The 11,825-nt window shown below is 40.9% G+C and overlaps 1 protein-coding gene across 2 annotated transcripts; it reads right to left on the bottom strand.

Annotated features, from left to right (window-relative positions):
- Window positions 1-978: 978 nt before the first annotated feature.
- Window positions 979-4,452, bottom strand: LOC139120319 (T-cell leukemia homeobox protein 3-like). Of its 2 annotated transcripts, none has more exons than XM_070684648.1 (3): window positions 3,869-4,452; window positions 3,346-3,562; window positions 979-2,766 (listed from the first exon to the last, which is right to left on the bottom strand). In XM_070684648.1, the coding sequence occupies exons 1-3, from the start codon at window positions 4,263-4,265 to the stop codon at window positions 2,532-2,534; spliced, it is 849 nt and encodes a 282-aa protein (XP_070540749.1). In that variant the 5' UTR covers window positions 4,266-4,452; the 3' UTR covers window positions 979-2,531. The 2 variants fall into 2 exon arrangements, with proteins under 2 accessions (XP_070540749.1, XP_070540750.1); XM_070684649.1 differs by having other exon boundaries at window positions 979-2,362.
- Between the last annotated feature and the right edge of the window lie 7,373 nt (window positions 4,453-11,825).

Here is an 11,825-nt window from a genome sequence, read left to right as displayed (position 1 = left end):
AAATGAACAAATCGAGGTTCAGACAAAGAGCTCTTGATAATGCCAGGATTGTGCGGTTGTTCCGGTGTTTGTAGCGTTTTCTGGGACCATAGACTCCCATTAACCAAATCAACGTGTACATGATTACATTGGGAAAATACAGAAATCATGAATAGTACATGGGATGACAGACCGCTGGAAAAGGGACCCTCGTTTAGGCTGCACGCTGGTGAGCACGGGACAACGACGCTTTCCCCCGAAAGTACACATTCATTTCCGCGATTGTGGTGTTTGGTCTTTATAAAATGGCCTGCCGAGGACGGCTTTAATAAGAGAAAATTGGGAAAGCTGTTTTTCCTGGGAAAACGTGATGAAAACCGCGGTCATGCTTGGTCGGAATACGTGTGCTGGGTGTAATTAACAAATATGAACTGAGATACGTACATTACAGGGAACGTCCTGCACTCTGTCAATTTCACCTAGCAGCGGATACAGCACACTATCAGCGTTTCAAACGCGATTACAATGATAGGAGAGTCACCAACCAAGTAGCGAGCCGCTTTTATGAAAATACAGTTGATTTTGCAGGTGAAACGGAAATAGGCGTCGTATTCAACAGGAAGACAGTAAAAATAAAAATCCACTTACGCAAAAGATTGATGGTTTGTGTCCCTTTCTTTTCAAAATAATTTTATTTCATACTCGATAACCGTTGATACGCCTCTTGCCTCGCTGGAAAAAAAACCACGAGTGGCCGTTGTGCAAATGGTAGCAAAACCACCGTAACCGCGGTTTCTTCACATGAAAAAACAAATGTCCAAAGACATCAATGACTCGGCTGAGGTCACAGTTCATGTAACCAATATATGAGGACTGACGAACACGTACAAAATACTGTACAACTCATGACAAAACGCCTAGTTCAAATGCAAGGTGGTCGATTATGGAGATAGAAAGGAATCATGCTCTCTCATATAGACATACTGTGTGACAAAAGTGTTCAGAAGAAATATTTCAGTTTAATAAAATTCTATCTTCAGCTTTATGTAACATACAACACTGACTTGTTCCAATAATTTTACATGAAAACATAATTTTCAGCTCAGAGAGCTTCGACAATAATAATCTGTTTTACAGCTAGGTCTTCAATCTCCATAAGGCCGCCTCTTTCAAATGGCGGGGTCTAATTGTCCAGATATGTTTATGTTTTATTATATAGCCAACTTCATTATGTAAACACTTTACATCGTAATTTGATTTACTATCAAAACGTAAGCGGCTTCTGCTCTTTGTCCATATTTACAATGGGGGTAAATTCCTGATGTACCCCCTTTTTACTAAATCCCTTCAAACTAAACACTTTCCATGATTTGGAAAGAAGAGCACGCCGTCGCTCAACAGCCTGTCTCTCCATGTGAGCTGTGAGCAAAGACGAAAGATCGAGTCGCCCGGAAATGGTGGTTTGTCGAGCTGAGATGCGCCCCTTAAAGCGCACGTTGTCAATCGCTTTATACCATTTATGCTAATTGGGGAGACATAGAACTGACTGAATATCACCTTAATTGGCTTGTTTTTGTTCGAAATTTCGAAATGAGCAAACCAGTATCGAAATAATTATTTAAATTTGTCGTTCTTCTGTTTATTTTTTCTTGGTTTTGGTTGCATGGACTTTTTCCAAATTTCGCCATGGCAACGACACGTTTTTCGCTCGAAAGATACGAGAATAGCATATACCGTGACAAATGTACTTCAAAGTCGATGATATAATTAAAATCTTTCTGAAATGAAATATTCATTGACGCAAAAGAGATACAGGGTGTACGTAATGGGGCGTGTATCACAACGCATTGTCTCCCCAGCAAACTTCTGCTCCAACGTGCAAGTTCATCTGAGCAGTTTAGTCAAGTTCTTAAAGTTCTGTTCCTTTACAGCTCACCAACTGTTGTACCATGATATACACTTTTCTTGAATCTCTCGCTTTTTTTGCAATGTTAGCTTAGATATATTGATGCCAGGAATGATAACAAAGCCGTGTCCTACCTAGAACTCAAACTTGTGCTGTAACCGCCGAAAGTTCGCCATACTGAGTCACCTCACAGCCTACTTGCAAAAGTCTGTACACTGCGCAACGATATACAGGCTGACAAATGTTTTCTTTCTTTTTTTTCCGCTGTCTTGCCGTGTTTTTTTAAGCTCGATCAAAGCAAAACAAGGAGTTCCTGAATGAACAGTAATCCACTAGAAAGGTGTACGTCTTGAAAACAAGGCCTTGTATGGTACAGGATCCCAAGGTTCACGTTTACAGGGTATCGTCTGATTTCGCCCTCGTTGGTATATCTTCGTATCATTCATGTCGGGTCAGTATTTGATTGGAGCTCTTTTCCTTGCAGAGAGAAAGATGACAAAATGGAAACAGTTTCAGTCTTCAGTCCGCCCATCGACTTCAACGTATCTGTGGCAATCTTTCTCAGTGTAATATACATATCTGAGTGTCAGTCCCTCATTTTTGAAAAACAAAAAAAAAAACAAAATGGTTCGCATTTGCCGTGGTCCTATGTAGGGGTACACGTTAGTGCCGTGCTCGAGTAATTTCCGCCGCCGCTTCTGTTCTCGTCTGCCCAGGGTTGGAGGTTCTGAAGCGCGTTCAGAGAAGCGTTCTGCATACATAGCGGGTCTGTCCTCCCTTCTTGTAAGCTCAGGCTCTTCATCGCTACTTCGTGTTGGATAGTGAACATAAATCTACTCGCCGCTTGTCGCTCGGCCTCCCTCTCCTCCGCTGTCTGCCTCCTGTTCAAAAACATTTTCGTTTCCGTCCATTAATACAGTGCTTTTTCGTCGGGTATAATCTCACAAGTGGGAAATTCGACCGGGTGTGTACACTAAACTTTGCTGGGTGAAGTTTCACCCCCCTCGAAATAATTACACCACGATTTAACAGCGTGTGGATTGGAGCCATTACATAGATACGCCCGGCCTTGCCGAACGCCAGGCCTTTTCTTTTTCCCCCTTATCTTCACACATTCCTGTATGATGGATACCATGATTTCGATAACACCCTGTGATTGACTTCAAACTATTTGATAAATTTATGGTTACGTGGAGTGCGGGTCCACTTACACATTTGTCAGCACTTGATTAGAGGATTTCCCCAGCACTCAACTCAAGCCGCCGAGCTGTCCCTATCGTTTAACTCGTGAAAAGTTGACAAAATAAGGCTCCTTGTAAGCTATTTCTCCTTTTTAACTGCCTGAATAGAGCTGAATGTTTTGGGAGTGGCTGCAAGTTATTATTCTAACCCACCGGAGCAACTTTTAATTTAACTTTTACAATTCTGCTTAGAAGCAAAGACATCGGTGTCATTCTTACCTCCACTTAGTTCTCCTGTTTTGAAACCATGTCTTGACTTGAGCGTCGGTCATTTTCAGAGCCTTGGCCAGGGCGGCTCTCTCGGCTGATGCTAGGTACTTCTGGCGATGGAACCGTTTCTCCAGCTCGCATATCTGTAGACGGGAGAAGGAGGTCCGTGGCTTTTTGCGCTTTGGCGGCGTGCGATTTTGGTACGGGTGGCCGATTCTCCGCGTAACTGTGTAAACCAGAATAGGAAAATGAGCAATCAAAATATATAATGGTCGGAAAACAAAAAACTTGCAGTGGATGGAGTTCTTTAGATTTTAGGATCAACGAGCTGTTAGGCTGGTATCATTCTTTTCATAACGTGTTAAATACTTAAGTGCTGGGATATATATCACCCGATTGTGGTTTCACGGCACGGACTCCCCCACCCCTGCTGCGAAAACACAGTGCACAGAATGAAGGCCAATTATTTAAAGTGTTCCCTCCACTTTGGTTTGATTACAGACCCATGATCTAATTGTGTGCTGCTACCTACCGGTGAGTCTGTCTTTCGCCAGGCGTCGTGATTCCATCCAGGGGAACGACGAGGACAGTGGTGCCGGTGGCGGCCGGTGTGCAGGCACTCGGATGACCCCCGTGGTCGTACTGTAGGAGGGTAGCAGTGGTTGCGGGTAGAGGAGGGCTCCGGAGGAAACAATTGCGTTGAAAGTAGGCGAGAGAGGTAGAGACGAACCCGATGTAGTTGTCGGGGTGCTTAAAATTTGATTGATACTGAAAGAAATGTTCGCAGAGTTTGAATTCCCCGTGTGTGAATTTTGAGGCTGGTCCCGCTTGCCTTCGTGGTCCGAATCCTCTTTTTTCATGGTCCTGTCCTCGTCTTTGCGTTCAAGTGAGTGGGGACTCGTACAGCCCTTAGTCTCCATGTGTGGCATCTTTCGCCGTGTCTGTTCAGTTTAAAATGAAAGGACCTTTCACCGTGCCTGGCTTTGACTTGTGTTATGTTAAACTTTTCCACTTGTCAGCTGTCTTGTCTTGTGTCAATCGGAACACTGGTCGGGTGTAGGGAGCGATGAATCAACGCATACGAGTTGTCATTTTGTATCTTCACGATGCATGTCCTGTTTTAATCATAACCAACAGGAACTATCTCGTGGGAATACTTTCCCCTGTCGTCATTGGACGATTGCTAATGCCTGACGGACAGAAGGCAAGGACTCAGAGAGAGATAGGCAAATGAAATGGCGGTGTAAGCCCCGCCTTGGGTGTGTCTACCTAATCAAATTCAACTTCCATACATTACTGGGTAATTAGGAGACCCAAACCCGCCTTATGTAAACTGGAGCTGCGTGCCACACCGTTTGTCTTACGATTCGCAATTAGCTACAGTTTTTCGATCAGATATCTGATTTCAATGAACAATTAATCAACACTGGTCACCAAAAACACACACCCATATCCCAAAACACAACACAAATACAGTTTACAACAGGACTTAACGATAATTGTCTACCCTGATGGATACATAAAGACATTTATACATATACGATTACACAAAGGCATGCATACATACATACATACATACATACATACATACATACATACTGTTATGTAGGTCATTTCCCCCACACTCATCATGACCTGAGTTCAATTAGTCTAGAACATTCCCAAGGTCACTGCCCTTGATGACCTCACAACCTTGAATTCAATTAGTCATGTTTGGAATGTTCTGGAAAGTTGATTAGTTGTGTAAGGGAGATAATTTTAGAACAGTAATTAGCATGTCAATAAAAGGTTCTAGATTGTTCTTACATGCCTTTATAAAAGGGACGTGCACAGCTTCCAGTCAGACTTTTGGGATCGTGTCTCTTGTGTGTTACTAAACTCCAGCAGTAGTCATTCTCAAGACTTTTCAAGACCTTCACTGTCAACGCTGGATTTATACTGTGGACTTTGTGCAGCTTCAAGCCTGCAAGCCAAAGGACTGTTCATTCATTCGACTGACTGTTACAACTCTGAGACTGGAGCTTTGCCGTCCCAGCTGAGATAAGTAGTCTGTACACTTTAAAGCTTGTACTCTATCCCTGACTTAGCAATTAGTTTTATTTTTGTAATAAATTTGGTTTAAACGTTAACTGCTGAGTTCACCCTTTTGTTCGTTTTCTCTGCACGTAACAAAATTGGGGGCTCGTCCGGGATACGAACATTTTGAGCCGTTTGACAACATTTTGACAGCCTTTTCAAAACTACTGTATACTGTGAACTCAGTGAAATTTAATCATGGCGGAATTTAAACCAGACGAATTTATGGATGACCTTGATCAGGACACATTTAATTCCCTCAGAAAAGACAACCTCATAACACTGGCCAATTTCCTTAAAGTAGAAGTCAAAAGATCTATGCGCAAGAGGGAAATACAGTACCGTATTGCCAAACATCTAGTTGATTTAGGCCAATTTGAGGAATCCACCCTGAAAGATTATGAGCCCGAGTCTACCTCTGAACTCAGAAAATTAGAATTAGAAATGCAGACAAATTTGGAGATCAAGAAACTAGAATTACAAATGGAAAAAGAGAGACAGGCATTAGAAAAAGAAAAAATACAAATGCAATTAGAAATGGAAGAAAGACAGAGAGAGAAAGACAGGCAGGAAAGATTAGAAATGAAACGTTTAGAGCTTGGACAGTCAGGAAAATTCTTCCCTTCAGACAAGTTTGACATCACTAAGCATTTCAGGTTAGTTCCCCCTTTCCAAGAAAAGGATGTTGATAAATATTTCCTTCATTTTGAGAAAATTGCTCAGAGTCTGAACTGGCCTAAGGAGTCCTGGTCTATGCTTTTGCAGAGTGCTTTGGTGGGTAAAGCCAGAGAAATTTACATTCAGTTGTCAGTAGAGCAGGCTTCAGATTATGATTCTGTGAAGGAATTAATTCTCAAGGGCTATGAGTTGGTGCCTGAAGCTTACCGTCAGAAATTTAGGGATTGTGAGAAGGTAAAGGATCAAACTTATGTTGAATTTGCTCGAACAAAAGAACAACTGTTTGATCGTTGGTGTTCTTCTGAAAAGGTCAGTCAGAATTATGACAAATTACGACAACTTGTTTTGATTGAGGAATTTAAAAGGTGCATCCGGAGTGACATCAAGACGTTTATCAATGAACAAAAGGCAGATACATTGGAGGTTGCTGCACGTTTGGCCGATGATTATTCATTGACCCACAAATCTTCATTTCTCAGCAAACCATCCCAGTCCTTTTCCTACAGAAACAATGCAGGTAAATTTAACTCCTCCTTTTCATCCAAGAATTTTTCAAAGGACAGTAGAAAATCAAATGACAACAGTTCACAGAGTTCAAGTAACACTCCCACATCATCAGATCCCAAGTCTCAATCTCCTTCTGACAAACAGTTCGGTACACTTCTTGTAATTATTGTAAGAAAGACGGCCATTTAATGTCAGATTGTTTCAAATTGAAAAGAAAACGTGAAGGTCAAAGTGGTCAAAGTGGATCTAAGCCCACCGGCTTTATTTCTTCATCAACTCAATTAGAGTCTAATAATGTGTGCAACACATTTTCTGAGGTTAAATCCCTCTTATCCCCAATTAATGAGGTCAAGGTCAATTCTTCTCAGGATAGCATTATGGGTATTTTCGAGCCATTTATTCATAATGGTTTTATATCACTTTCTAGTGATTTCTCTTCCGCTACCCCTGTCAAAATTTAAGAGATACCGGGGCTTCCCAGTCTCTTTTGTTGGCAGATACCCTGCCGTTTTCTGAAAAGTCATTTTCAGGTTCTAAAGTTCTTATTAAGGGGGTAGATTGTAATGACTACATTCCTGTTCCTCTCCATAATGTCTATTTGTCTTCGGACTTTGTTTCTGGACCTGTGACTTTAGGTATTAGGCCTTTTTTGCCTTTTGAAGGGATTCACCTTCTTCTTGGAAACGACCTTGCTGGGGACAAGGTCATTACTAATCCACTTGTGACTGATAATCCTACTTTAGATCAGGATCCAGAGCCAATTGAACAAGAGATACCTGATTTATTTCCATCATGTGCCATTACTCAAGGCATGTCAAAGAAAACTTCTGAGAATCAAAATACTCTCAAAAATAATGTCACAGATGTTGACTTAAATGACACCTTTCTCAGTCAGGTGTTTGACACGGATCATTCCGTTATCCCTCGTGGATTTGAAACTTCCAGTAAAACTTCTGCTGACCAAAGTCAGACATTTTCTAGATCAAATCTCATTGCAGAACAACACAAAGACCCAGATATTTTGTCTTTGTTTGACAGGGTAGATGATGAAGGTAAAACTTCAGATAGCTCTGTTTCCTATTATACAAAATCTAGTATTCTCATGCGTAAATGGAGACCTCCAGATGTCTTGGTTGATGACGATTGGGCTATAAAACATCAAATTGTGGTTCCAAAGCCCTACCGTGCTGAAATATTGCGCCTGGCCCATGAAACCCCCTGGGCTGGTCACTTAGGAGTAAGGAAAACTTATCACAAAATTCTCAGTCACTTTTATTGGCCTAATCTCAGGCAAGATGTAACACATTTCTGTAAAACTTGTCACACATGTCAAATGGTAGGAAAGCCGAATCAGACCATTCCAAAGGCCCCTTTACAGCCAATTCCTGCATTTCAAGAACCATTTAGTAGAATACTAATAGACTGTGTTGGGCCCCTACCAAAAACAAGATCAGGAAATGAGTACATGCTGACAATAATGTGTACATCAACTCGGTTCCCAGAAGCCATACCACTGAGAAATATAAAGACAAAGACTATAGTGAAAGCTTTAGTCAAATTTTTCACTTTATTTGGCCTCCCTAAATGTGTCCAGTCCGATCAAGGCTCCAACTTTATGTCTGGAATTTTTCAACAAGTAATGGATCAGCTAGGCATTAAACAGTACAGGTCATCCGCCTATCATCCAGAAAGCCAGGGTGCTCTTGAGCGATTTCATCAAACTTTGAAAAACATGATTAGGACCTACTGTTTGACACAGAGAAAGCAGTGGGATGAAGGAATTCATTTTTTGCTCTTTGCTGTTAGAGAGCCAATTCAAGAGTCTCTTGGTTTTAGCCCATTTGAGCTTGTATTTGGACATACAGTCCGTGGCCCACTTAAGCTCGTTAAAGAGAAATTCCTGTCTGACGACGATGATTGTCTGAATATTTTGCAATATGTGTCAGATTTTCGTACAAAACTCTCTAAAGCATGTGAATTAGCCAGAAAATCTTGAGTCATCTCAGCAGTCAATGAAAACCAGATATGATAAAAGCACCTCAAAACGGAAGTTTGAACCAGGTCAAAAAGTTCTTGTTCTACTTCCAATTCCTGGCAAACCACTCCATGCTCGTTACTTTGGGCCATATCTAATCGATAAGAAATTGAGTGATTTAAATTACATCATAATAACACCTGACAGGCGAAAACAAAAACAGCTATGTCACATAAATATGCTTAAGCCATATTTGGATAGGGATAATCCTACTATAACTCAGCCTGTTAGTGCAGTCAGTTCAAACCATTATGAAGATAGTGATACTGAAACTGACTTAGTGAAAATACTCTAAACTCAAAGCTGGGCTCGGTCAAGCTTCAGAACTCAGAAATCCTGGAGAAGCTGGAGTCTACAAAGTTGGCACACCTCCAGCCAGAACAACAACAACAGGTAAAAGAACTGCTCCACGAATATAAACACCTGTTTCAAGATGTTCCAACGAGGACAAACGTCATCTATCACGACGTTGATGTTGGGGACAGTAAGCCTGTAAAACAACATCCATACAGACTGAATCCAACAAAAGCGAAATATCTCCAGGAAGAAGTCAAATACCTGCTGGACAATGACTTTATTGAACCCAGTAAAAGTAACTGGAGTTCGCCGTGCATACTTGTTCCCAAATCAGATCACAGTTATCGTATGTGCACGGACTTTAGGAAGGTCAACACTTTAACAAAGACAGACACTTTCCCAATCCCGAGGATTGATGACTGCATCGACCGAGTGGGAAAAGCCAAGTATGTGACGAAATTTGACCTACTGAAGGGATTTTGGCAAGTCCCTCTGACGGATCGTGCTCGTGAAATATCCGCCTTTGTTACACCAGACGGATTGTTCCAGTACAAGGTGATGCCATTCGAATGAAGAACTCTCCGGCAACGTTCCAACGGATGATCAACGACGTCATATCCGGGCTAGACGGATGTGCAGCTTACGTTGACGACGTCGTCCTGTATAGTGACACCTGGGAGGAACACATCAAGCTCATGCGGAAGTTCTTTGAGAGACTGAGCAAAGCAATGTTGACTGTCAACCTTGCCAAATCTGAGTTTGGTTGGGCTAGGGTAACTTACCTCGGACATACTGTAGGACAGGGTGAGGTAAAACCTGTTGATGCCAAAATCAGTGCCATTTCAAGTTTTCCCATACCAAACTGCAAACGACAACTGATGCGCTTTCTCGGTATGGCTGGTTACTACAGAAAATTCTGTCCAAATTTCTCCACAATTACTGAGCCTTTGACTAACTTACTTAAAAAGAAAGTAAAGTTTGTTTGGTCAGAGCAATGCCAACAGGCATTTGATACACTTAAAGCCATACTGCTAAGTGCTCCAGTGTTGTCTGCACCAGATTTCACTTTGCCATTCAAATTAGCTGTGGATGCTAGTGATACGGCTGCTGGTGCTGTTTTATTGCAAGAGGATAGTCATGGTGTAGATCATCCTGTTTGCTATTTTTCACGCAATTTAACAAATCCCAGAGAAACTACTCTACAATTGAAAAAGAGTGTTTATCTTTGATATTAGCTTTACAGCATTTGAAGTTTATGTTACTTCTTCAAATCAGCCAATAGTGGTTTATATTGATCACAACCCTCTTGTATTTCTACAGAAATTTAAAGGCAAAAATCAGAGATTGCTTAGATGGAGTTTAATGTTACAGGAGTTTAATCTTGATATTAGACATATCAAAGGCAGAGACAATTTAATTGCAGACTGTCTCTCTCGTATTTAGAAATTATTGTTGTTCACTTTCAAGAAATTTTATTGTTGTTCACTTTCAAGAAATTTTACTTTAGAGTAAAACAAAATTTGAGTACTTAAATCCTTTTCAAGATTACATTTGTAAAAGAAAGATTTTTCTTTGAAAAATTTTCTTTTTTTGAAGAGGGGGTGTGTTATGTAGGTCATTTCCCCCACACTCATCATGACCTGAGTTCAATTAGTCTAGAACATTCCCAAGGTCACTGCCCTTGATGACCTCACAACCTTGAATTCAATTAGTCATGTTTGGAATGTTCTGGAAAGTTGATTAGTTGTGTAAGGGAGATAATTTTAGAACAGTAATTAGCATGTCAATAAAAGGTTCTAGATTGTTCTTACATGCCTTTATAAAAGGGACGTGCACAGCTTCCAGTCAGACTTTTGGGATCGTGTCTCTTGTGTGTTACTAAACTCCAGCAGTAGTCATTCTCAAGACTTTTCAAGACCTTCACTGTCAACGCTGGATTTATACTGTGGACTTTGTGCAGCTTCAAGCCTGCAAGCCAAAGGACTGTTCATTCATTCGACTGACTGTTACAACTCTGAGACTGGAGCTTTGCCGTCCAGCTGAGATAAGTAGTCTGTACACTTTTAAAGCTTGTACTCTATCCCTGACTTAGCAATTAGTTTTATTTTTGTAATAAATTTGGTTTAAAACGTTAACTGCTGAGTTCACCCTTTTGTTCGTTTTCTCTGCACGTAACAATACATACATACATACATACATACATACATACATACATACATACATACATACATACATACATACATACATACATACATACATACATACATACATACGCTCTTTTTCCCTGCCAATCCACCTCTTTTCCTTATTCTCTTCCAGTCTCTCTCCCCTATCTCCTTCGTGACGTATAAGATCGTTCGGCCTAGAGACCTCGCGGATCCAATTTCTATGACGCTACTTAGAAATGAGTTACATGTTTCAAGTTTGCAATAAAAAATAGGCCAGACCCAGATTTTGAATAGCTCCGGTTTCAGTTAGATCTGAACTTACTAGATATTCAACAATTTACAAGATACTGAAAACAAGATCTTCTTGTAAGTTTCCTCAAAGCAATATCAAAGACAAGAGCTTGGAAACTGCATTTCTAAATACATCTGTCAAACTAAATCAAGAATAGTTTGAAAGATTTCGAAATATCAGTTTTTCCATTTTCCATTTTTCCTACACTGAGAGCGGCATATAACTGAGCGATGGTGATTTCAACAAATGGCGATGCAAGCATCAAGTTATCTAGCTCTCAGGGAATCAGCCACTTCATCGAAGGTAAAAAGCGAAGTACATCTTTGACATCGAAGTACTAGTTTCAGTTTGGGCTAATAATCATGATTAGTTCGAGTGTTGGCGCTGAAAAAAGCAAATGTTAGTGAAAGGTTGCCCCAGGCAGAGTTTGACGGTA

The sequence above is a fragment of the Ptychodera flava genome, chromosome 20 (genome assembly GCF_041260155.1).
Source record: "Ptychodera flava strain L36383 chromosome 20, AS_Pfla_20210202, whole genome shotgun sequence".
In the NCBI taxonomy this organism is placed as follows: domain Eukaryota; kingdom Metazoa; phylum Hemichordata; class Enteropneusta; family Ptychoderidae; genus Ptychodera; species Ptychodera flava.
Note: the sequence above shows the minus strand (reverse complement) of the source record. Positions and strands in the feature narration are given on the sequence as shown.

Coding starts and splice junctions, on each gene's coding strand:
- LOC139120319 (XM_070684648.1), bottom strand. CDS start 4,265: ATGCCACACATGGAGACTAAGGGCTGTACGAGTCCCCACTCACTTGAA. Junction 3,563..3,868: donor GGCGAAAGACAGACTCACCG/GTAGGTAGCAGC, acceptor TGGTTTACACAG/TTACGCGGAGAATCGGCCAC. Junction 2,767..3,345: donor AACAGGAGAACTAAGTGGAG/GTAAGAATGACA, acceptor GTTTTTGAACAG/GAGGCAGACAGCGGAGGAGA.